Source organism: Ornithorhynchus anatinus, chromosome 1 (genome assembly GCF_004115215.2).
Source record: "Ornithorhynchus anatinus isolate Pmale09 chromosome 1, mOrnAna1.pri.v4, whole genome shotgun sequence".
In the NCBI taxonomy this organism is placed as follows: Eukaryota; Metazoa; Chordata; class Mammalia; order Monotremata; family Ornithorhynchidae; genus Ornithorhynchus; species Ornithorhynchus anatinus.
Window position 1 is genome coordinate 183395961 of NC_041728.1, and position 23762 is coordinate 183419722.

The 23762-nt window shown below is 56.4% G+C and overlaps 1 protein-coding gene across 2 annotated transcripts in view; it reads left to right on the forward strand.

The window, feature by feature from the left end:
- DPP10 (dipeptidyl peptidase like 10) overlaps positions 1-23762 on the forward strand; it is a 184745-nt gene that overhangs the window by 91659 nt on the left and 69324 nt on the right. For both annotated transcript variants that reach the window (XM_029073455.2, XM_029073464.2), the window contains exons 6-8: positions 9152-9204; positions 10434-10515; positions 16110-16230. In XM_029073455.2, the coding sequence (XP_028929288.1) occupies positions 9152-9204; positions 10434-10515; positions 16110-16230 (256 nt within the window). The remainder of the gene's footprint in view (positions 1-9151; positions 9205-10433; positions 10516-16109; positions 16231-23762) is intronic.

Sequence of the window (23762 nt, forward strand, 5' to 3'; positions counted from 1 at the left end):
CCCGGATTAGAACCCAGTCCTGTGTGACTGTGGGCGAGTCACTTCCCTTCTCTGGGCCTCAATTCCCTCATCTGTCAAATGGGGATGAAGACCAGGAGCCCCACGGCGGACAACCTGATGGCCTCCTATCTCCTCCAGCGCTTAGAACAGCGTTTGTCACGTAGTAAGCAGTTGCCAGAGACCATCAGTATCATTTTTAGGATTAATTCTGAGTCCCAGGCCTGGGTTCTAGGCGCCAGGCCACGTCGCTTTCTCTTGTCTTGGAAGCACCGTGTGCGATGTGGGCCGCGCCCGGCGCTGTTTTCTCCGCGGCCTCCTCGTCCGTCTGTCCGGGAGCGGATTTTGGAGGCGGAGAGCGGCCTCCCGGTTGGCGTCGGCGGCCCCGACCCGCTCCGTCCTCGGCCGCGGGTCCCGGAATCCATCCGGGCCGCGGCCCTGGCTGACCTCGGTGCCCCCGCGGCCTTAATAATTTTGGTATTTTTCATCCAGCCGAATTAATTGAGGGCTTATTCTGTGCAGAGCACTGTACTGAACACTTGGGAGAGTACCATACAACTGTAAACCCATTCCCTGCCCACGACGAGGTTACGGCCTAGAGAAGAGCTTAGAGGAGCAGCGTGGCTCAGTGGCAAGAGCCCGGGCTTGGGAGTCAGAGGTCGTGGGTTCTAATCCCGGCTCCGCCACTTCTCTGCTGGGTGATCCTGGGCAAGTCACTACACTTCTCTGGGCCTCAGTGACCTCATCTGGAAAATGGGGATTAGGACTGTGAGCCCCACGTGGGACAGGGACCGAGTCCAACCCCGTTTGCCTGGATCCACCCCAGCGCTTACCACAGTGTCTGGCAGATAGGAAGCACTTAGCGAATCCCGTAATCAATCAGTCGGCGTGGGTCAGTTGAAAGAGCCCGGGCTTGGGCGTCAGAGGTCATGGGTTCTAATCCCACCTCCGCCACTTGTCAGCTGCGTGACTTTGGGCAAGTCGCTTCACTTCTCTGTGCCTCAGCTTCCTCATCTATAAAGTGGGGATGAAGACTGTGAGTCCCACGTGGGACGACCTGATCACCTTATATCCCCCCAGCGCCTAGAACAGTGCTTGGCACGTAGTAGACGCTTAACAAATGTCAGCATTATTATTATTATTGAACAGGAGGAGATGCGGGGGGGTGAGAAGGACTCATTTAAGCCCCAAGGAATTGTCTGGAGTTCAACACCTGTTTTGGGGGGGGATTTTTTTTATGGTATCTGTTAAGCACTTACCGTGTGTCAAACACTGTTCTAAACTCTGGGGTAGATACGAGTGAGATATGAGTGAGGTAGGTTGGACCCAACCCCCATCCCGGATTGATTGAGAAGCAGCGTGGCTCAGTGGCAAGAGCCCGGGCTTGGGAGTCAGAGGTCATGGGTTCGAATCCCGGCTCCGCCACTTGTCAGCTGGGTGACTGTGGGCGAGTCACTTCACTTCTCTGGGCCTCGGTGACCTCATCTGGAAAATGGGGATGAAGACCGTGAGCCTCACGCGGGACAACCCGATCACCCCGTATCTCCCCCAGCGCTTAGAACGGTGCTCTGCACATAGTAAGCGCTTAACGAATACCAACATTATTATCATTATCATTATCCCGCATGGGATAATACTCAGTTTAAGTAGCGGGGAGAACAGGGATTGACTCTCCATTTTACAGATGAGGGAACTGAGTCACAGAGAAGGGAAGAGACTTACCCAAGGTCACCCCAGGGTATCCATCAATTAATAGTATTGATTGGTTTATTGACCTCTTTATTTTATTAGCCTATTTATTTTGTTAATGAGGCGTGCATCCCCTTGATTCTATTTATTGTGCTTAAGTTGTCTTGTTTTCGTCCGTCTGTCTCCCCGAATTAGACCGTCAGCCCGTCAGTGGGCAGGGATGGTCTCTATATTGCCCAGTTGTCCATTCCAAGTGCTTAGTACAGTGCCCTGCACATAGTAAGCGCTCAATAAATGCTACTGAATGAATGAATGAACTTACCGTGTGCAGAGCACGCTGTATTAAGTGCTCGGGAGAGGACGACGATGATGATGGTATTTGTTAATAATAATGATTATCGCGGGATCTGTTAAACGCTCACCGTGCGCTGGGTACTGTACTAAACGCCGGGGTGGATACAAGAAAATCGGGTTGGACCCAGTCCCCGTCCCCCTTGGGGCTCACGGTCTCCATCCCCATTTTCCAGATGAGGGAACCGAAGCCCAGAGAAGTGAAGTGATGACGATGGTATTTGTTAAGCGCTGCCTATGTGCCAAGCACTGTTCTGAGCGCTGGGATAGATGCAAGGTTATCAGGTGGTCCCACGTGGGGCTCACAGTCTTAATCCCCGTTTTCCAGATGAGGGAAATGAGGCACAGAGGTCACCCAGCAGACAAGTGGCGGAGCCGGGATTAGAACCCACGACCTCGGACTCCCGAGCCCGGCCTCTTCCCGCTGAGCCATGCTGCTTCCCATAATGACTTCTCCAAGGTCACCCAGCTGACAAGTGGCCGAGCCAGGATTAGAACCCATGACCTCTGCCTCCCAGGCCCGGGCTCTTCCCACTAGGCTACTTGGTTTCTTTTGGGGACTTTGTCTAGTTCTCATCCGGGCCTCATTTCCCAGGGTTTAATTGGCTGCTCCGCCCAAAGCAGGCGCCTAATTGGAATTCTCACCCCCACCGGGATGGGTAACGACCGATAATAATAATGTTGGTATCTGTTAAGCGCTCAGTATGTGCAGAGCACCGCTCTAAGCGCCGGGGGAGATACAGGGTCATCGGGTCGTCCCGCGGGAGGCTCCCGGTCTTCATCCCCATTTGACAGATGAGGGAAGGATCCTCTGCTGTCCTGAAGTTCAGAGTTAAAGAAAAGTACCGTTTTGCAATGGCAGGCCTCCTGAAAATGACGGAAAAGGCAAAATAGTCTAATTACCATCAGTGCTCTTGCGCCGGGGAGATTTTCCTGCTGAGGACGAGCCGGGGCTTGGGAGTCAGAGGCCGTGGGTTCTAATCCCGGCTCCGCTTCTTGTCAGATGGGTGACTTTGGACGAGTTGCTTCATTCATTCAGTCATCCAATAGTATTTATTGAGCGCTCGCTATGTGCAGAGCACCGGACTAAGCGCTCGGAACGAGCAGGTCAGCGACAGATAGAGACAGGCTCACGGTCCCATCGGGGGAGACGGACGGACGAGAACGAAGGCGATAGATGGAGTCGAGGGGAAGGACGGCTCATTGAAACAATAGCAAATGAATAGAATCGGGGTGACGTACATCTCATTAAACGAAATAAATAGGGTGATGAAGATACAGACCGTCGAGCGGCCGAGTACGGCGCCGAGGGGATGGGACGGGAGAGGGAGAGGAGCGGAGGGAGATGGGGGGAAAAGAGGGTTTAGCTGCGGAGAGGCGAAGGGGGGTGGCAGAGGGAGCAGAGGGAGAAGGGGAGCTCGGTCCGGGAAGGCCTCTCGGAGGAGGTGAGCTGTAAGTAGGGTTTCGAAGAGGGGAAGAGAACGAGTCCGGCGGAGGCGAGGCGGGAGGGCCTTCCGGGACCGCGGGAGGACGCGGGCCGGGGGTCGACGGCGGGACGGGCGAGACCTGGGGACGGCGAGGAGGCGGGCGGCGGAGGAGCGGAGCGTGCGGGGCGGCCGGTGGAAAGAGGGAAGGGAGGAGAGGTAGGAAGGGGCGAGGTGACGGACGGCCTCGAAGTCCAGGGTGAGAAGTTGTGCCTCGGTGTCCTCAGGTGGAAAATGGGGATGAAGACTGGGAGCCCCATGTGGGACAACCTGATCATCTTGCATCTATCCCAGCGCTCAGAATAGTGCTTGGCACATAGTAGCGCTTAACGAATCATAATAATACTAATAATAATTATGGTATTTGTTAAACACTTACTCCTCTGATTCCCAAGCCCGTGCTCTTGCCACTAGGCCGTGCGGCCTCTCATATGCCATATAACAAATACCGTGATAATAATAATAATAATATAATGTTGGTATTTGTTAAGCGCTTCCTATGTGGAGAGCGCCGTTCTAAGCGCCGGGGGAGATACAGGGTCATCGGGTTGGCCCACGGGAGGCTCACAGTGTTCACCCCCATTTGACAGATGAGGCAACTGAGGCACAGAGAAGTGAAGCGACTCGCCCACAGTCACACAGCTGATAAGCGGCAGAGGCGGCGTTTGAACCCATGACCTCTGACTCCCAAGCCCGGGCTCTTTCCACTGAGCCACGCTGCTTCTCTACTGATAATAACGGTATTTGTTAAGTGCTTGCTATGTGCGAAGCACCGTTCTAAGCAGTGGAGGGGTACAAGGGGATCGGGTTGTCCCCTGTAGGGCTCACAGTCTTAATCCCCATTTTCCAGATGAGGAAACTGAGGCTCAGAGAAGTGAAGTGACTTGCCCCAAGTCACACAGCTGACAAGCGGCAGAGCTGGAATTAGAACCCATGACCTCTGACTCCCAAGCCCGGCCTCTTTCCACTGAGCCATGCTGCTTCCCCTAATAACAATAATAATAATAATAATACTATTCCTACTATTCATTCATTCATTCAATAGTATTTATTGAGCGCTTACTATGTGCAGAGTGCAAGATTCAATAGTATTTATTGAGCGCTTACTATGTGCAGAGTGCAAGACAGCAGAAAAATGATAATAATAGTAATTGAGGTATGTGTTTAGAACCTACTAGGTGCCAGGCACTGTACTAAGCGCTGGGGTAATGCAAGTAAATCGGGTCGGACCCAGTCCCCGTCCCCCGGGGGGTCACGGTCTCCATCCCCATTTTCCAGATGAGGAAACTGAGGCCCAGAGAAGTGAAGCGACTGGCCCGAGGTCACCCAGCAGACAGATGGCGGAGCCGGGATTAATAACGTTGGTATTTGTTAAGCGCTTACTATGTGCAGAGCACCGTTCTAAGCGCTGGGGTAGACACAGGGGAATCAGGTCGTCCCACGTGGGGCTCCCGGTCTTCATCCCCATTTTACAGATGAGGGAACTGAGGCACAGAGAAGTTAATTGACTCGCCCACAGTCACACAGCTTACAAGTGGCAGAGCTGGGATTCGAACTCATGACCCCTGACTCCAGAGCCCGTGCTCTTTCCACTGAGCCACGCTGCTTCTCTAATAATGATAATGTTGGTATCTGTTAAGCGCTTACTTTGTGCAGAGCACCGTTCTAAGCGCTGGGGGAGACACAGGGGAATCGGGTCGTCCCCCGTGGGGCTCCCGGTCTTCATCCCCATTTTACAGATGAGGTCACTGAGGCCCAGAGAAGTGAAGCGACTCGCCCACAGTCACACGGCTGACAAGGGGCGGAGCCGGCATTCGAACCCATGACCTCTGACTCCAAAGCCCGGGCTCTTTCCGCTGAGCCACGCTGCTTCCAGGTTAGAACCCGGGTCCTTCCGACTCCCAGGCCCGGGCTCCGTCCGCTAGGCCGCACTGCTCCTCGGCAGAATCGGTGGCGGGGGAACCGGGTACTGACGTGCAAACAGCCGTCGCCCCGAGTTTCAAACCCAGCTCCCCTTCTCTCCCTGAGATCCATAACCCCTCTCTGGCCCGTGAGCCCGTCGGTGGGCAGGGATGGTCTCTATCTGTTCCCGAATTGGACTTTCCAAGCGCTTAGTCCAGTGCTCTGCACACAGTGAGCGCTCAATAAATACCACTGGGTCAATGAATTCCCCGAGACCTCTTTGTTGGCCGTCGGTTTCCCGAGAGAAAATCCGGAGGGGCATCCCTAAGGTGGGCGGATCTTCGTTTTTCAATCTGATTTATGAGATCGTCCGCTCTACTGGGGAAGAGTCTCTCTCACCGTTACACCGGAATCAATCCAGGACGGCCGAATTCCCTAAATCTCCGGGCCCGGAAAACCGGAGTTTTCCGGCCGGCTCCTCGAAGGCTTTGTCTGTATCTAAGAGGCGCTGGCAGTGAGAAGGGGAGGGGAGTGATGTGGATAGGAAGGGCGATATTTTGCGCTATTTATTAATCACGATGGTATCTGGTAAGCGCTCACTGTGCGCCGAGCCCCGTTCTAAGCGCTGGGGGAGATACGGGGTCATCGGGTGGTCCCGCGGTGGGGCTCGGGCTCTTCATCCCCGTTTTCCAGATGAGGTCACTGAGGCCAAGGGAAGTGAGGTGACTTGCCCAGGGTCATTCAGCAGCGCGGCTCAGTGGAAAGAGCCCGGGCTTGGGAGTCAGAGGTCATGGGTCCGAATCCCGGCTCGGCCACTTGGCAGCTGGGTGACCTTGGCCAAGTCCCCTCACTTCTCTGTGCCTCAGTGACCTCATCTGTAAAATGGGGATGAAGACCGGGAGCCCCACGTGGGACAACCTAATAATAATAATAATAATAATAATGATGGTATTTGTTAAGGGCTTACTATGTGCAGAGCACCGTTCTAAGCGCTGGGGTAGACACAGGGGAATCAGGTCGTCCCACGTGGGGCTCACGGACTTCATCCCCATTTTGCAGATGAGGTCACTGAGGCACCGAGAAGTGAAGCGACTCGCCCACGGTCACACGGCTGGCAAGTGGCAGAGCCGGGATTCGAACCCATGACCTCTGACTCCAAAGCCCGGGCTCTTTCCGCTGAGCCACGCTGCTTCTCTACGACCTGATCCCCTTGTGTCTGCCCCAGCGCTTAGAACAGTGGTCTGCACATAGTAAGCGCTTAACAAATACGAGTGGTGGAGTCGGGATTAGAACCCACGTCCTCTGACTCCCAGGCCCGGCCTCCTTTCGCTAAGCCACACTGCTTCCCCGATGATCATAATGCTAATGGTCTTTGTTAAGTGCTTACTGTGTGCGAAGCCCTGTTTTAAGCGCCGGGGGATGCAAGGTGATCAGGTCGTCCCAGGTGGGGCTCCCGGTCTTCATCCCCGTTTTCCAGATGAGGTCACTGAGGCGCAGAGAAGTGAGGTGGCTTGCCCGAGGTGGCGGAGCCGGGATCCGAACCCGCGACTTCCAAGCCCGGGCTCTTGCCACCGAGCCCCGCTGCTTCCCTAATAACAATAACCATGGTATTTGTTCATCGCTGACTACGTGCCAGGCACTGGGCCGAGCGCTGGGGTGGATTCCAAGACGCGGTCGCTATGCTTCAACTCATTCGTTCGATCCTATTTATTGAGCGCTTAGTTGCGCAAACGACCGTAGTAAGCGCACTGTACCTTCGATTACTGTGCTAAGCCCTGAGACAGACGCTCTACAGTCAGATTGAGTCCAGGCCCTGCCCCACGCGAGGATCACAATTTTAAGGGGCCGAGCGAGCTCCTTCACAGCAGTTACTAACTCTGTCGGACTCTCCCGAGCGCTCAGTACAGTCCTCGGCACCCAGGAGGCCGGAAACTCCTGGAGGGTGGGGCTCCCGTCTACTAACTGCGTTGGACCCTCCCCAGCGCTCAGTACGGTGCTCTGCACACAGTAGATCAGGTGGTCAGCGATTCATTCATTCATTCGCCCATTCAATCGTATCTATCGCGTGGCTCCGTGGAAAGAGGCCGGGCTTGGGAGTCAGAGGTCATGGGTTCCAATCCCGGCTCGGCCACTTGGCAGCCGGGTGACCGCGGGCGAGTCGCTTCACTTCTCCGGGCCTCAGTTCCCTCATCTGGAAAAGGGGGATGAAGACCGGGAGCCCCTCGTGGGACAACCGGATCCCCCCGGATCTCCCCCAGCGCTTAGAACAGTGCTCGGCCCATAGTGAGCGTTCAACAAATACCAACATTATTATTATTATTGAGCGCTTACCATGGGCAGAGCACTGTACTAAGCGCTTGGAAAGTCCGATCCGGCAACAGATAGAGACGATCCCTACCCGACAACGGGCTCACGGTCTAGAAGCGGGGGAGACAGACCACGAAACCAAACAAGTAGCTAGGCGTCAATAGCAAGAAAAGAAAAGAAATCAAATTATAGATGTGTGCACGTCATTAATAAAATAAATAGAATAATAAAAAGATACCTCTAGAGACGAGCGGTGGGGGGCGGGGAGGGGGGGAGAGCAGAGGGAGGGAGTCGGGGCGACGGGGAGGGGAGGGGGAGCGGAGGGAAAGGGGGGGGGCTCGGTCTGGAAGGCCTCCTGGAGGAGGTGACCTCTCGGGAGGGCTTTGAATAAATAATACTAATAACAACGTTGGTATTTGTTAAGCGCTTACTACGTGCAGAGCACCGTTGTAAGCGCCGGGGGAGACACGGGGGAATCGGGTCGTCCCCCGTGGGGCTCCCGGTCTTCATCCCCATTTGACAGATGAGGGAACTGAGGCCCAGAGAAGTGAAGTGACTCGCCCACAGTCACGCAGCTGACAAGGGGCAGAGGCGGGAGTACTCACTGTTGGTATTTGTTAAACGCTTACTATGTGCAGAGCCCTGTTCTAAGCGCTGGGGGAGATCCAGGGTCATCGGGTCGTCCCCCGGGAGGCTCCCGGTCTTCAGCCCCATTTTCCAGATGAGGGAACTGAGGCCCGGAGAAGTGAAGCGACTGGCCCACGGTCACACGGCTGCCAAGGGGCCGAGCCGGGATTGGAACCCATGACCTCTGACTCCCAAGCCCGGACTCTTGCCACTGAGCCACGCTGCTTCCCTGCAGCGTGTCCTCTCCCAAGCACTCAGCACAGTGCTCTTCACACAGTAGACTGTCAGCCCTTCGAGGGCCGGGATCCCGGCTATTAGAGAAGCAGCGTGGCTCGGTGGAAAGAGCACGGGCTTTGGAGTCGGGGCTCATGAGTTCGAATCCCAGCTCTGCCACCTGTCGGCTGGGTGACCGTGGGCGAGTCGCTTCACTTCTCTGCGCCTCGGTTCCCTCATCTGGAAAATGGGGATGAAGACCGGGAGCCCCACGGGGGCCGGCCCGATTCCCCCGTGTCTACCCCGGCGCTTAGAACGGTGCTCGGCACATAGTGAGCGCTTAACAGTTACCAACAAATACCAACATTATTAACCCTGTTGTCCTCTCCCAGGTTCCAGCACGGTGCTTTGCCCACGGTAGACGGTCAGTTTCTTGAGGGCAGGGATCGTGTCCACCGACTCCACCGTCCTCGCCCCAGCGCTCAGCACAGTGTCCCGCTTCGGGGAGGCCCTCGATAAGTTCTTCTGACGGAGGGGAGACGGTCGCGCGGTGTAACTTCGGCTTTTCCTTGTCGTTGCAGGTTTTTCACTCCTCGTTCACGGCGTCCTACGTGATTTATAACATCTACACCAGGTCAGTCCTTTCCTACCTCCGGGACCTCACGGCGCCTGCTTAGTACAGTGCCTGGCACGTAGTAAGCGCTTCACAGATACCCGAAGTATTATCATTCTTCACTCCACATCTCCCGCTCCTTTATAAATAGCAATATCGGTGGTATGTGTTAAGCGCTTACTGTGTTGTGTCAAGCACTTGAATAATAATAATAATAATAATAACGTGGGTATTTGTTAAGCGCTTACTCTGTGCCGTGCACTGTTCTAAGCGCTGGGGTAAATACGAGGACATCAGATTGTCCCCCCCCCGGGGCTCACAGTCTCTCGATCCCCATTTTCCAGACGAGGTAGCTGAGGCACCGAGAAGTGAAGCGACTTGCCCACGGTCACCCAGCTGACAGGTGGTGGAGCCGGGATTCGAACCCATGACCCCCGACTCCTAAGCCCGGGCTCTTTCCACCGAGCCCCGCTGCTTCTCTACTTTCCTAAGCCCTGGGGTGGATACAAAGCCGATCGGGATGGACCCAGTCCCCGTCCCACGTGGGGCCCACGGTCTTAGTCCCCATTTTACAGATGAGGGAACCGAGGCCCAGAGAATGCTAACGGTGGTATCTGTTAAGCGCTTACTATGTGCAGAGCACCGTTCTAAGCGCCGGGGTTGACACAGGGAAATCAGGTCGTCCCCCGTGGGGCTCCCGGTCTTCATCCCCTTTTTCCAGGTGAGGGAACCGAGGCCCAGAGAGGTGAAGTGACTCGCCCACGGTCACCCGGCTGCCGAGTGGCATAGCCGGGATTGGAACCCATGACCTCTGACTCCCAAGCTGCCCCCCATTTTACAGATGAGGTAACTGGGGCAGAGAGAAGTGAAGTGACTTACCCAGGGTCACCCAGCGGACGCGCGGCGGAGCCGGGATTAGAACCCACGACCTTCCGACTCCCAGGCTGCGGCCGCTAAAGCCACACTGCTTCTCGCCATCCCTCGGGCCCTTTAACAGTAATAATGATAATAACGATGGTATTGATTAAGCACTCCCTTCGTCTCCCTCGATTAGACCGGGAGCCCGTCACTGGGCCGGGATGGTCTCTGTCTGTTGCCAAACCGTCCCTTCCCAGGGCTTAGTCCAGTGCTCCGCACATAGGAAGCGCTCAGTAAAGACTATTGAATGAATGCCTATGCGCCAAGCGCTGTTCTAAGTGCTCCGCAAGTATTAACCGATGGATCGATCGATCGGTGTGGGTGTTTTCCAGGGAGGTGTGGGAGCTGAACCCGCCGGAGGTCGAAGACTCGGTCTTGCAATACGCTGCCTGGGGAGTGCGAGGGCAGCAGCTGGTAAGGGACCCAGGTGCTCGACGGGGGAGCCTTCCCCATCACCCCGGGCCCAGACACCCGCCCTCTTTTCATAATAACAACATCGGCGGTATTGGTTAAGCGCTCACTCCGCGCCGAGCACTGTTCTAAGCGCCGACGGAGATCCAGGGTCGTCGGGCCGTCCCACGTGCGGCTCCCGGTCTTCATCCCCATTTTGCGGGTGAGGGAACTGAGACCCGGAGAAGCGAAGCGACTCGCCCACAGTCCCACAGCTGACCGGTGGAGGAGCCGGGAGTCGAACCCGTGACCTCGGACTCCCGAGCCCGGGCTCTTGCCACGGAGCCACGCTGCTTCCGTAACAATAATAAGGTGGTATTTGTTAAGCACTTACTATGTGCAGAGCGCTGTTCTAAGCGCTGGGGGAGATACAGGGAAGTCAGGTCAGCGTGGCTCAGTGGAAAGAGCACGGGCTTTGGAGTCAGAGATCGTGGGTTCAAATCCCGGCCCGGCCGTTTGTCAGCCGTGTGGCTTTGGGCGAGTCGCTTCACTTCTCGGGGCCTCGGTTCCCTCATCTGTAAAATGGGGATGAAGACTGTGAGCCCCACGTGGGACGACCTGATTCCCTTGTGTCTCCCCCAGCGCTCAGAACAGTGCTCGGCACGTAGTAAGCGCTTAACAGATACCAACATTATTATTATTAGGTCGTCCCACGTGAGGCTCACGGTTAATCCCTATTTTACGGATGAGGTCACTGAGGCACAGAGAAGTGAAACGACTCGCCCACAGTCACCCAAGCTGACAAGGGGCAGAGCCGGGAATCGAACCCACGACCTCTGCCTCCCAAGCCCGGGCTCTTTCCACTGAGCCACGCTGCTATAATCGTGAGGGTATTTGTTAAGCGCTTACTGTGGGCCAAGCGCTGTACTGAGCGCTGGCGGGGATACAAGCAAACGCCTACTAATAATCGTAATGCTCAACGTGATGGTATTTGCTAAGCGCTTACCATGTGCCAAGCACTCTACTGAGCGCCGGGGTGGAGACAAGCAAACGCTTACTACTAATGATAATATTCAACGTGATGGTATTTGCTAAGCGCTTACCATGGGCCAAGCACCGTACTGAGCGCCGGGGTGGATACAAGCAAACGCTTACTACTACTAATAATACTAAACACGATGGTATTTGTTAAGTGCCTACCATGTGCTAGGCACTGTAGCGAGCGCTGAGGTGGATACAAGCAAATGCTTACTAGTACTAATAATACTAATCATGATAGTATACGTTAAGCGCTTACTTTGTGCCAGGCACTGTACTGAGCGCCGGGGTGGATACGAGAAACGCTTACTAGTACTAATGCTACTAATCAGGATGGTATCTGTTAAGCGCTTACTCTGTGCCAAGCACTGTTCTGAGCGCTGCAGGAGATACAAGGTCATCAGGTTGTCCCAGGTGGGGTTCACAGTCATTCATTCATTCAATAGTATTTATTGAGCGCTTACTAGGTGCAGAGCACTGGACTAAGCGCTTGGAATGGACAAATCGGCGACAGATAGAGACGGTCCCCGCCCTCCGACGGGCTCACGGTCTGATCGGGGGAGACGGGCGGACGAGAACGATGGCAATAAATCCCCATTTTCCAGATGAGGGAACTGAGGCCCTGAGAAGTGACTTGTCCAAAGTCACACAGCAGAGAAGGGGCAGAGCCGGCATTGGAACCCACGACCTCTGCCTCCCAAGCCCGGGCTCTTTCCACTGAGCCACGCTGCTTCAATAACAGTAATGATGAGGGTATTTGTTAAGCGCTTACTATGTGCCGGGCACTGTACCGAGCGCCGGGGTGGATACAAGCAAATGCTCACTAATAATAATAATATTAAACATGCTGGTATTTGCTAAGCCCTTACCATGGGCCAGGCACTGTACTGAGCGCCGGGGTGGATACATTAATAATAATAACGTTGGTATTTGTTAAGCGCTTACTATGTGCCGAGCACCGTTCTAAGCGCTGGGGAGATACAGGGTCATCAGGTGGTTCACAGTTAATCCCCATTTTCCAGATGAGGGAACCGAGGCCCAGAGAAGCGAAGCGACTCGCCCACAGTCCCACAGCTGACAAGTGGCAGAGCCGGGATTCGAACTCATGACCTCTGACTCCCAAGCCCGGGCTCTTGCCACTGAGCCACGCTGTTTCTCTAAGCGCTTACTAATGATAATGAGACTAAACATGATGGTATTTGATAAGCCCTTACCTTGGGCCAAGCACTGTACTGAGCGCCGGGGTGGATACAGGCAAACGCTTACTAATAAGAAGAATACTAAGCCTGATGGTATTTGTTAAGCGCTTACCGTGTGCCAGGCACTGTACTGAGCGCCGGGGTGGATACAAGCAAACGCTTACTAATAATAAGAATACTAAGCCTGATGGTATTTGTTAAGCGCTTACCGTGTGCCAGGCACTGTAGTGAGCGCAGAGGTGGATACAAGCAAACGCTTACTAGTACTAATAATACTAATGGTGATGGTATTTGTTAAGCGCTTACCGTGTGCCAGGTACTGTTCTGAGCGCCGCAGGAGATACGAGGTCATCAGGTCGTCCCACGTGGGGCTCACGATCTTCATCCCCATTTGACAGATGAGGTCACTGAGGCCCAGAGAAGTGAAGGGACTCGTCCAAAGTCACACAGCCGATAGGGGGCGGGGCCGGGATTAGAACCCACGACCTCCGACTCCCAAGTCTGGGCTCTTGCTACCGAGCCACACTGCTTCTTACTACGTGACCGGCACCGTACTAAGCGCCGAGGAGATAAAAGACTATCGGATTGGACACTGGCCACGTTCCACGTGGGGCTCACGGTCTTTTTTTTATTTTTCGGGGAGGGTATCTGTTAAGCGCTCACTACGTGGCAGGCACCGGGGGGGGGGGAGACAAGCTAATCGGGTTGGACACGGTCCCTGTCCCCCGCGGGGCTCACAGTCTCCAGCCCCATTTTCCAGATGAGGTCACTGAGGCCCAGAGAAGTGAAGTGACTCGCCCAAGGTCACACGGCAGACGAGGGGCGGAGCCGGGATTAGAACCGAGGGCGAGTCACTTCACTTCTCTGGGCCTCAGTGACCTCATCTGGAAAATGGGGATTAAGATTGTGAGCCTCACGTGGGACAACCTGATTCCCCCGTGTCTCCCCCAGCGCTTAGAACGGTGCTCGGCACATAGTAAGCGCTTAATAAATACCAACATTATTATTATTATGACCATCGTCTGACTCATAGGAATATTGAATCTGATTGCCATCTTGCTCCTGGGCCGCTTTTCTATCAACGTCCGTCTCCCCGCCCCTAGACTGTAAGCTCCTTGTGGGCAGGGAGTGTGTTGTCCTCTCCCAAGCGCTTAGTACAGTGCTTTGCACATAGTAAGCGCTCGATAAGTATGACTGAATGAATGCACTACAGGTCCGGTAAAAGACCACGAGTCTATTGGGCAAGAATCGGGAGACCGGTTACACAGTTTAGAAGGAAAGTGTTGCCATTTTTAGAGTTCAGGCTCCTGGGAAGCAGCGTGGCTCGGTGGAAAGAGCCCGGCCTTGGGAGTCAGAGGTCACGGGTTCGACTCCCGGCTCCGCCACCTGTCAGCTGGGTGACTGTGGGCGAGTCCCTTCGCTTCTCTGGGCCTCGGTGACCTCATCTGTCAAATGGGGATGAAGACCGGGAGCCCCACGGGGGACAACCTGATTCCCTTGTGTCTACCCCGGCGCTTAGAACAGTGCTCCGCACATAGTAAGCGCTCAACAAATACCAACATCGTTATCCTTCTTATTGTGTGTGTGTGGCGTCACCTTCAGACCCAGAAAATTTCACAGTGATGATGATGATGGCATTTGCGAAGCGCTTACTATGTGCAGAGCACTGTTCTAAGCGCTGGGGAGCTACGAGGTCATCAGGTTGTCTCGCGTGGGGCTCCCAGTCTTCATCCCCATTTTCCAGATGAGGTCACCGAGGCCCGGAGAAGTGAGGCGACTTGCCCGAGGTCACACAGCTGACGAGCGGCGGAGCCGCGATTAGAACCCACGACCTCCGACGCCCAAGCCCGGCCTCTTCCCACTGATCCGCGCTGCTTCTATATCAATATGAATATCCTAATAAATACAATATCAACTAGTAGGGTGAGAAGCAGTGTAGCCTAGGGGGTAGAGCACGGGCACCAGGACCTCGGCTCCGCCGCTTGTCTGCTGTGTGACCTTGGGCAAGTCTTTTCGCTTCTCTGTGCCTCAGTTACCTCATCTGAAAATGGGGATTAAGATTGTGAGCCCCACGTGGGACATTCCAAGCGCTTAGTCCAGTGCTCTGCACACAGGAAGCGCTCAATAGATGCTATCGAATGAATGAATGAATGAATACACGCCAGCGTTTAGAACAGTGCCTGGCACATGATGAGCGACCTCGTGATGGGCAGGGACCATTGGAGAAGCAGCGTGGCTCAGTGGAAAGAGCCCGGGCTTGGGAGTCAGAGGTCATGGGTTCGAAACCCTGCTCGGCCACTTGTCAGCTGGGTGACCGTGGGCCAGTCACTTCACTTACTCTGGGCCTCAGTGACCTCATCTGGAAAATGGGGATTAACTGTGAGCCTCACGTGGGACCACCTGATTCCCCTGTATCCACCCCAGCGCTTAGAACAGTGCTCTGCACGTAGTAAGCGCTTAACAAATACCAACGTTATTATGATGTTATGATAGAGTTCTTTCCAAAGCGCTTGGTATCCCATCTCCGCCACTTGTCTGCTGCGTGACCTTGGGCACCTCTCTGGGCCTCAGTTCCCTCATCTGGAAAATGGGGATGAAGACCGGGAGCCCCACGTGGGACGACCTGATGACCCTGTGTCTCCCCCAGCGCTTAAAACAGTGCTCGGCACATAGTAAGCGCTTAACGAATACCATCAGCAGCATCATTATTATTATTACAGGGCTCTGCCCACAGTAAGCGCTCAATAAATATAATAATAATAATGGCATTTGCTAAGCGCTTACTACTACTACTACTAATAATTACTACGGTATTTGTTAAGCGCTTACTCTGTGCCGAGCACCGTCCTAAGCGCTGGGGTGGATACAGGGTCATCAGATTGTCCCACGTGGGGCTCACATTTTTTAATCCCCATTTTTCCAGATGAGGTAACCGAGGCCCAGAGAAGTGAGGTGACTTGCCCCCGGTCACACGGCAGACTAGTGGCGGAGGCAGGATTAGAACCCACGACCTCCGACTCCCAAGCCCGGGCTCTTTCCACCGAGCCACGCTGCTTCTCTACGTGCCCAGCACTGTTCTAAGCGCTGGGGGGGGGGAGATACAAGGTAATGAGGTCGTCCCCCGTGGGGCTCAGGGTCTCGGTCCCCATTTTCCAGATGAGGCCCAGAGAAGGGAAGCGACTGGCCCAAAGTCACCCAGCGGAGAAGCGGCGGAGCCGGGATTAGAACCCACACCCCGCGACTCCCAAGCCCGGGCTCTTTCCGCGGGGGCCGGGCCGCTGATCCACCGGTGGACTTACCGAATGCCGTTCTCCCCCCAGAGAGCCATTTCCGTTCAACCCCGTGAGATGCCAGTTGTGTTTGATCTGTTTTCCCTTCCAGATCTATATATTTGAAAATAATATTTACTACCAGCCCGACGTGAAGAGCAGCTCCCTCAGACTGACCTCGTCGGGAAAAGAAGGCTTCATCTTCAACGGAATCGCGGACTGGTTATACGAACGTGAGTCACTCGTTGGGGTTTCGGACGGACACGGCGGGGAGGTCGAGAGGCGGCCTAGAGGTTAGAGAAGCAGCGGGGCTCAGTGGCAAGAGGCCGGGCTTGGGAGTCAGAGGTCGTGGGTTCGAATCCCAGCCCCGCCGCTTGTCAGCTGGGTGACTGTGGGCAAGTCCTTTCACTTCCCCGGGCCTCAGTTACCGCATCTATAAAATGGGGATGAAGACCGGGAGCCTCACGCGGGGCGAGCCGATGACCCCGTGTCTCCCCCAGCGCTTAGAACGGTGCTCTGCGCATCGTAAGCGCTTAACAATTCCAACATATTACTATTACCCCAGGGCTTGGCACATAGTAAGTGCCGGATTGCCACTGGATAGAGCACAGGCCGGGGAATCACAAGGATCTGGGTTCTAGCCCTGCCTCCGCCACCCGTCTCCTGCGTGACCGTGGGCGAGTCATTTCACTTCTCTGGGCCTCAGTTCCCTCATCTGGAAAATGGGGATGAAGACCGGGAGCCCCACGTGGGACAAACACTGTGTCCAACCCGATGAGCTTGTAGCTACCTCAGAAATTAGAACAGCTCATGGCACATGGCAAGCGCTTAACGAGCACCCTAATTATTTTTCATTCATGTGCTAGTTCGGTCCATCCTATTTATTGAGCGCTTACTGTGGGCAAGCACTGTACAAAGCGATGTGTCACTTTGTCACTGTACAAAGCGATCCGGCACTTACTAGGTGCCAAGCCCCGGGGGTGATGATGATGATGGTAATATCGATATTTGTTAAGCGCTTACTACGTGTCAAGCAGCAAGCAGGCACGTCCCCTGCCCACATCGAGCTCACAGTCTAGGGAGGGGGGAGGGAGACATGAATAGAAAGAAATCAGTGAAGGAGGTGGACATAAGCGGTGCGGGACTGGGACGGGGGGAATGAAGAAAGGGAGCGAGTCGGGGCGACGCGGGAGGGAGCGGGAGGAGAGGAGAGGAGGGTGCGGTCGGGGAAGGCTTCCTGGAGGAAGTGGGCCTGCCTTCATTCATTCAATAGTATTTATTGAGCACTTACTATGTGCAGAGCACTGGACCGAGCGCTTGGAATGGACAATTCGGCAACAGATAGAGACAGTCCCTGCCCATTGGTGAGCTTACAGTCTAAGCGGGGGAGACGGACGGACAAAAACGATAGCCATAAATAGAATCGGGGGGATGGACATCTCATTAACAAAATAAATAGGGTAATAAAAAATAGAGAGAGTTGAGCGGACGAGCAGAGTGCCGAGGGGAGGGAAGGGAGAGGGGGAGGAGCGGAGGGAAAGGGGGGGAAAGGGGGCTTAGCTGAGGGGAGGGGAAGGGGCGGGTAGAGGGGCAGCAGAGGGAGCAGAGGGAAAAGGGGAAGCTCGGTGTGGGAAGGCCTCCCGGAGGAGGTGAGCTCTCGGTAGGGCTTTGAAGAGGAGAAGAGAATGAGTTTGGCGGAGGCGAGGAGGGAGGGCTTCCGGGACGGCGGGGAGGACGCGGGCCGGGGGTCGACGGCGGGACGGGCGAGACCGGGGGACGGCGAGGAGGTGGGTGTGAAGGGGGGAAGAGCCGTCGTCCGTGGGATATGAAGAGGGAGGACGTTCCGGGCCGGAGGCAGGATGGGGGCCGGGGGTCGGCCATGAGACGGAGAAGCTGGAGGGGCAGGGAGGAGGTCGGCACGAGAGGAGCGGAGCGTGAGGGCCGGGCCGGAGGAGGAGGAGAGCGGCCGGGGCGGGGAGGACGGGACCACCCCGTGGACGCCTTTAAAGCCGACGGTGAGGGGCTTCTGTCTGAGGCGGAGGGGGACGGGCAACCCCTGGAGTTTTTTGAGGAGCGGGGAGACGTGGACCGAACACTGCTGGAGAAAAATGAGCCGGACAGCGGAGTGAAGCATGGACTGAAGTGGGGAGAGGCAGGAGGCTTGGGAGGTCGACAAGGAGGCCGATGCTGTCATCCAGGTGGGACAGGGCCCGTGGTTGGATTAAAGCGGTAGGAGTTCGGATGGAGAGCACAGGGTGGATTTAGGGACCTTGCGAAGGTAGAATTAACAGCTTTTATTCATTCATTCATTCAGTGGTATTTATTGAGCGCTCACTATGTGCAGAGCACTGGACTGAGCGCTCGGAATGGACAGATCGGCAACGGATAGAGACGGTCCCCGCCCTTCGACGGGCTCGCGGTCTAATCGGGGGAGACGGACGAGAACGACGGCGATAGATAGAATCGAGTGATGGCTTGAGTGTATGGGTTGAATGAGAGAGAGGAGTCAAGGATAACGCCAAGGTTATGGGCCTGTGAGACGGGAAGGACAGTGGTTCCATCCTGAAGGGTGAAGGGAAAGTGAGCGAGAAGACATGGTTTGGGTGGGAAGAAAGTTCAACCTTAATAAGAATAATAATAGTTTTGGTATTTGTTAAGCGCTTACTATGTGCCAAGCACCGTTCTAAACACTGGGGTAGATACAAGGTATTCAGGTCGTCCCACGTGGGGCTCACAGTCTTAATCCCCATTTTACAGACGAGATACCTGAGGCCCAGAGAAGCGAAGCGACTTGCCCGGAGTCACACGGCTGATCAGCGGCAGAGCCGGGATTAGAACCCACGGCCTCTGACTCCCAAGCCCGGGCTCCACCCGCTGAGCCACGCTGCTTCTCAGCCTCGTTAATAGACCGTGAGCCCGTCAGACGGCAGGGACCGTCTCTATCTGTTGCCGGCTTGTTCATCCCAAGCGCTTAGTCCAGTGCTCTGCACATAGTGAGCGCTCAATAAATACTATTGAATGAATGAAATGAATTGGAGTTGAAATGACGGAGAGACAAGCCAAGAAGAGACGTCTTGAAGGCAGAGGGAAGTGTGAGACCGGAGAGAGGAGAGAGAGCGGGGCCGGAGAGGGAGGTTCGGGGAATCGTCCGCGGAGAGGTGGGGGTCGAAGCCGGGGGCGGACGGAGTTCTCCCAGGGAGCGGGTGGAGACGGAGACCAGAAGGGACCCGGAACCTTGAGGGACCCCCACGGCGAGAGGGCGGGAGGCGGACGAGGAGCCCCCCGAGGAGACGGAGAAGGAGAGGCCGGAGAGGTAGGAGGAGAACCGGGAGAGGACAGGGGCCGTGAGGCTTGAGTAGAATAAAGCGTTTCTAGGAGAAGGGGGTGGTCCACGGGCCGAAGGCAGCCGAGAGGTGGAGGGGGATGAGGATGGAGTGGTCGCCGTCGGTTTTTACGCGACGTCCTTCCCCTCGACTCTATCTATCGCCGTCGTTCCCGTCCGCCCGTCTCCCCCGATCGGACCGCGAGCCCGTCGGACGGCGGGGACCGTCTCTGTCCGTCGCCGACCCGTGCGTCCCGAGCGCTCGGTCCGGTGCTCTGCGCCTCGTGAGCGCTCGGTAAATACTACTGAATGAACGAGAGGCCGGAGGATTTGGCGAGGAGGAGATCGTCGGTGGCTTTGAGGGGACGGTTTCTGTGGAGCGAAGGGGACGGAAGCCAGACGGGAGGAAGCCGGGAGGGAATTGGAGGACGTAAACCCGAGACGGCGGGTGTCTCGAAGAGTCTGGAGAGGAAGGGTAGGAGGGGGACGGGGCCGTAACGGGAGGGAGCCGTGGGGTCGAGGGAGGGTTTTTTTTTTAGGACGGGGCAACGTGGGCGTGTTCGAAAGCCAGCGGCGCGTGAGCAATCGAAAATGGCGGTTAGGGAGGGAATAATGATATCGGTGGTATTTGTTAGGCGCTCACTATGTGCCAAGCACTGTTCTGAGCGCTGGAGTAGATACAGGCTAATCAGGGTGTCCCACATGGGGCTCGCAGTCATAATCCCCACTTTCCAGATGAGCTAACTGAGGCCTAGAGAAGGGAAGTGACTTTCCCAGTGTCACGCAGCCGATAAGCGGCGGAGCCGGGATTAGAACTCACAGCCTCTGACTCCCAAGCCTGGCCTCTTGCCGCTGAGCCACGCCGCTTCGCTACTAAGCCACGCGAGAAGGGAGGAGGCTGCCGGTGTTTTGATAAGGTGTGAAGGAAAGGGGTCGGACTCACAGGAGGAGGGGGTGGATTTTGAGAGGAGGCAGGAGATTTCCCCCTAGAGATACTGCCGGGAAGGATGAAGAAGGGGCAGGAGAGGGGAGGGACTGGAGAGGGGCAGGGAAGATTTTCGAGGGATCACGCCTGATAGGGTCAATTTTCTTATTAATTCGTATATTCGATCGTGTTTACGGAGCCCTTACTGGGTGCAGAGCGCCGGACTAAGCGCTTGGAAAGTCCAATGCAGCAACAGAGAGACGATCCCTGCCCCCGATGGACTCAGAGTCTAGCGGCTGGGAGACGGACAGCAAAACAAGTAAACGGGCATCGGTATAAATCCACAGAATTAAAGATATATACGTAAGGGCCGTGGGGCGGGCGGGGGAAGAGCAGAGGGAGAGGGTGGAGGGGATTGAGAAGCAGCGCGGCTCAGTGGGAAGAGCCCGGGCTTGGGAGTCAGAGGTCATGGGTTCGACTCCCGGCTCGGCCACTCGTCAGCTGTGGGACTGTGGGCGAGTCACTTCGCTTCTCTGGGCCTCGGTTCCCTCATCTGTATAATGGGGATTAATACTGTGAACCCCACGTGGGACGACCTGATTCCCCCGTGTCTACCCCAGCGCTTAGAACGGTGCTCGGCACATAATAAGCGCTTAACAGATACCAACATATATCTATGTGGAAGGGAGGGGGAGTTGAGGTAAAGGGGGGCTCAGTCCGGGAAGGCCTCTTGGAGGAGGTGAGCGTCCAGTAGGGCTTTGAAGGAGGGAAGGGGGGTTATTTGGCGGATTAGAGGAGGGAGGGCGTCCGGGACAGCGGCGGGCCGCGGGCCGGGGGTCTCCGGCGGGCCGGCCGAGCCGGAGGCCCGGGGAGGAGGCGAGCGGCCCAGGAGGAGCCGGGCGCGCGGCCCGGGCCGGAGGAGGACGGAAGGGAGGGGAGGGAGGACGGGGCCGGGGCGTGGGGGGCCTGGAAGCCGACGGGTGAGGGGTTTCTAGTTGATGCGGAGGTGGGTGGGCAACCCCTGGAGATTTTTGAGGAGTGGGGTGACACGCCCCGAACGTTTCTGTAGAAAGATAATCGGGGCAGCGGAGTCAGGTCTGGACTGAAGTGGGGAGAGGCAGGAGGTTGGGAGGTCAGAAAGGAGACTGAGCCAATCATCCAGTCAGGATAGGATGAGTGATCGTACCAGCTTAATAATAATAATAATAATAATAACGTCGGTATTTGTTAAGCACTTCCTATGTGCAGAACACCGTTCTAAGCGCTGGGGGAGATACAGGGTCATCGGGCCGTCCCCCGTGAGGCTCCCGGTTAATCCCCATTTTACAGGTGAGGTCACTGAGGCACGGAGAAGTGAAGTGACTCGCCCACAGTCACCCAGCTGACCAGGGGCGGAGCTGGGATTCGAACCCATGTCCTCTGACTCCCAAGCCCGGGCTCTTGCCGCCGAGCCACGAGTAGGTGGCCGGGTCACTGGGGGCAAGGGATGGGGGAGGCGGGGGGACAGGGGATTTAAGGAGGGAGCTAAATGTCTGGAACAACCGGAAAGGGCGAGGGGCTTAGGGGTCAATAAGGATGGCGAATCGATTTTGCCGGGGAAAGAGAGGGCAGATGAGAAACCTGGCGGTGGACAAAATCAGCCCGATACCTAGACCTCCGCCAACCACGCTCTACGGCTCACGTCCAAGAGCGAAGAGGGAGGACCCTGGAGGTGATCCGGGGCCGTGGGTTAGTGGCCCGGGATCGGCGGAGGGACAGGGGAGCGAGCGAGTTGAGTTCCGTAGAGAGGGTGGTGATGAGAGCGTCAGTTTGGCCGTCCGGGGAAGGCGGTTTGGCTACGGAGGCTCATTCGTTCATTCGGCAGTATTTATGGAGCGCTTACTATGGGCAGAGCCCTGGACTAAGCGCTTGGAATGGACAGATAGAGACGGTCCCTGCCCTCTGACGGGCTTCCGGTCCCATCGCGGGAGACGGACGGACGACAGCGGGTGGCGAGTTGAGAGAGTTGGATGGGAGGTGTCTGGGGGGGAACGGTACGGATTTACGGGGAGGGGGGCTTCGGCGGGAGAAGGCCGCCGCGGAGACGGTCGTCCGCTAGAAGGATCTCGGGGTGGGTGAGGGTAGAGATTGGGCAGCGGCTAGAGATGGTGAGTCCAGGTCGGTGAGCGGGTGAGATGGGGTGGAACCGGGGGTCAGTGGAGGGGTTAATAATAATAATCATGCTGGTATCTGTTAAGCGCCCACTATGTGCCGAGCACCCTTCTAAGCGCCGGGGTAGACACGGGGGAATCGGGTCGTCCCGCGTGGGGCTCCCGGTCTTCATCCCCATTTGACGGATGAGGGAACTGAGGCCCAGAGAGGTTAAGTGACCCGCCCACGGCCACGCAGCCGACGAGCGGCAGAGCTGGGATTCGAACTCACGAGCCCCGACTCCCAAGCCCGTGCTCTTTCCACTGAGCCACGCTGCTTCCCGGGTTGAGGCGCCATCCAAGGCAGACGGTCGGGAACACCTAGGTGGACCCCCCCCCCTTCACCTCCCCTCGGCTGAGCCCCCTTTCCCTCTGCTCCTCCCCAACTCCCCTTCCCCTCCCCTCGACGCCGTGCTCGTTTGTATATGTTATTTATTACCCTCCTCATTTTGTTAACGAGGTGTCCATCGCCCCGATTCTATTTACCGCGATAATGTCGTCCCGCTTTGTTCCGTCCCGTGGCGCTCTACCGTCCGTCTCCCCCGATTAGACCGTGAGCCCGTCCCGGGGCGGGGACGGTCCCTCTCCGTTGCCGAGCTGTATATTCCAAGCGCTTGGGACAGCGCTCCGCACATAGTAAGCGCTCAGTAGATACTGTTGAATGAATGAATGGGTATTGAAGGACCCGAGGATCCATGTGGTCAAGGAGGAAGAGAGAATAATAATGATGGTATCTGTTAAATGTTTACAGTGTACCAAGCACTGTTCTAAACGCTGGGCTAGGTAAAAGGTCATCGGGTTGTCCCCCGTGGGGCTCGCGGTCTCCATCCCCATTTTCCAGATGAGGTCACTGAGGCCCAGCGAAGCGGCTCGCGTGGCGCGGTGGCAAGAGCCCGGGCTTGGGAGTCAGAGGTCACGGGTTCGACTCCCGGCCCCGCCCCTCGTCAGCTGGGTGACCGTGGGCGAGTCACCTCCCTTCTCTGGGCCCTCGGCAACCTCATCTGGAAAATGGGGACGAAGACCGGGAGCCTCACGCGGGACGACCCGACGACCCCGTCTCTCCCCCGGCGCTTAGAACGGTGCTCGGCGCGTGGTGAGCGCCTAACAAACCCCGACATCATTAAGTCACCCGGCGGAGTCGGGATTAGAACCCAGGACCTCGGACCCCGACGGCTTTCCGCTGAGCCAGGCCGCTTGGCGGGGCGCTCCACCCGCGGCGTCACGCCGCGGAGGAGGAGGTGGCGGGTTCGGGGGCGGGAGGGAGGGAAGGGGTGTCCCTTGGGCAGACCCTGTCCCCCAATGGCGTCCCCCCCCCCCCGTCTCCTTCGC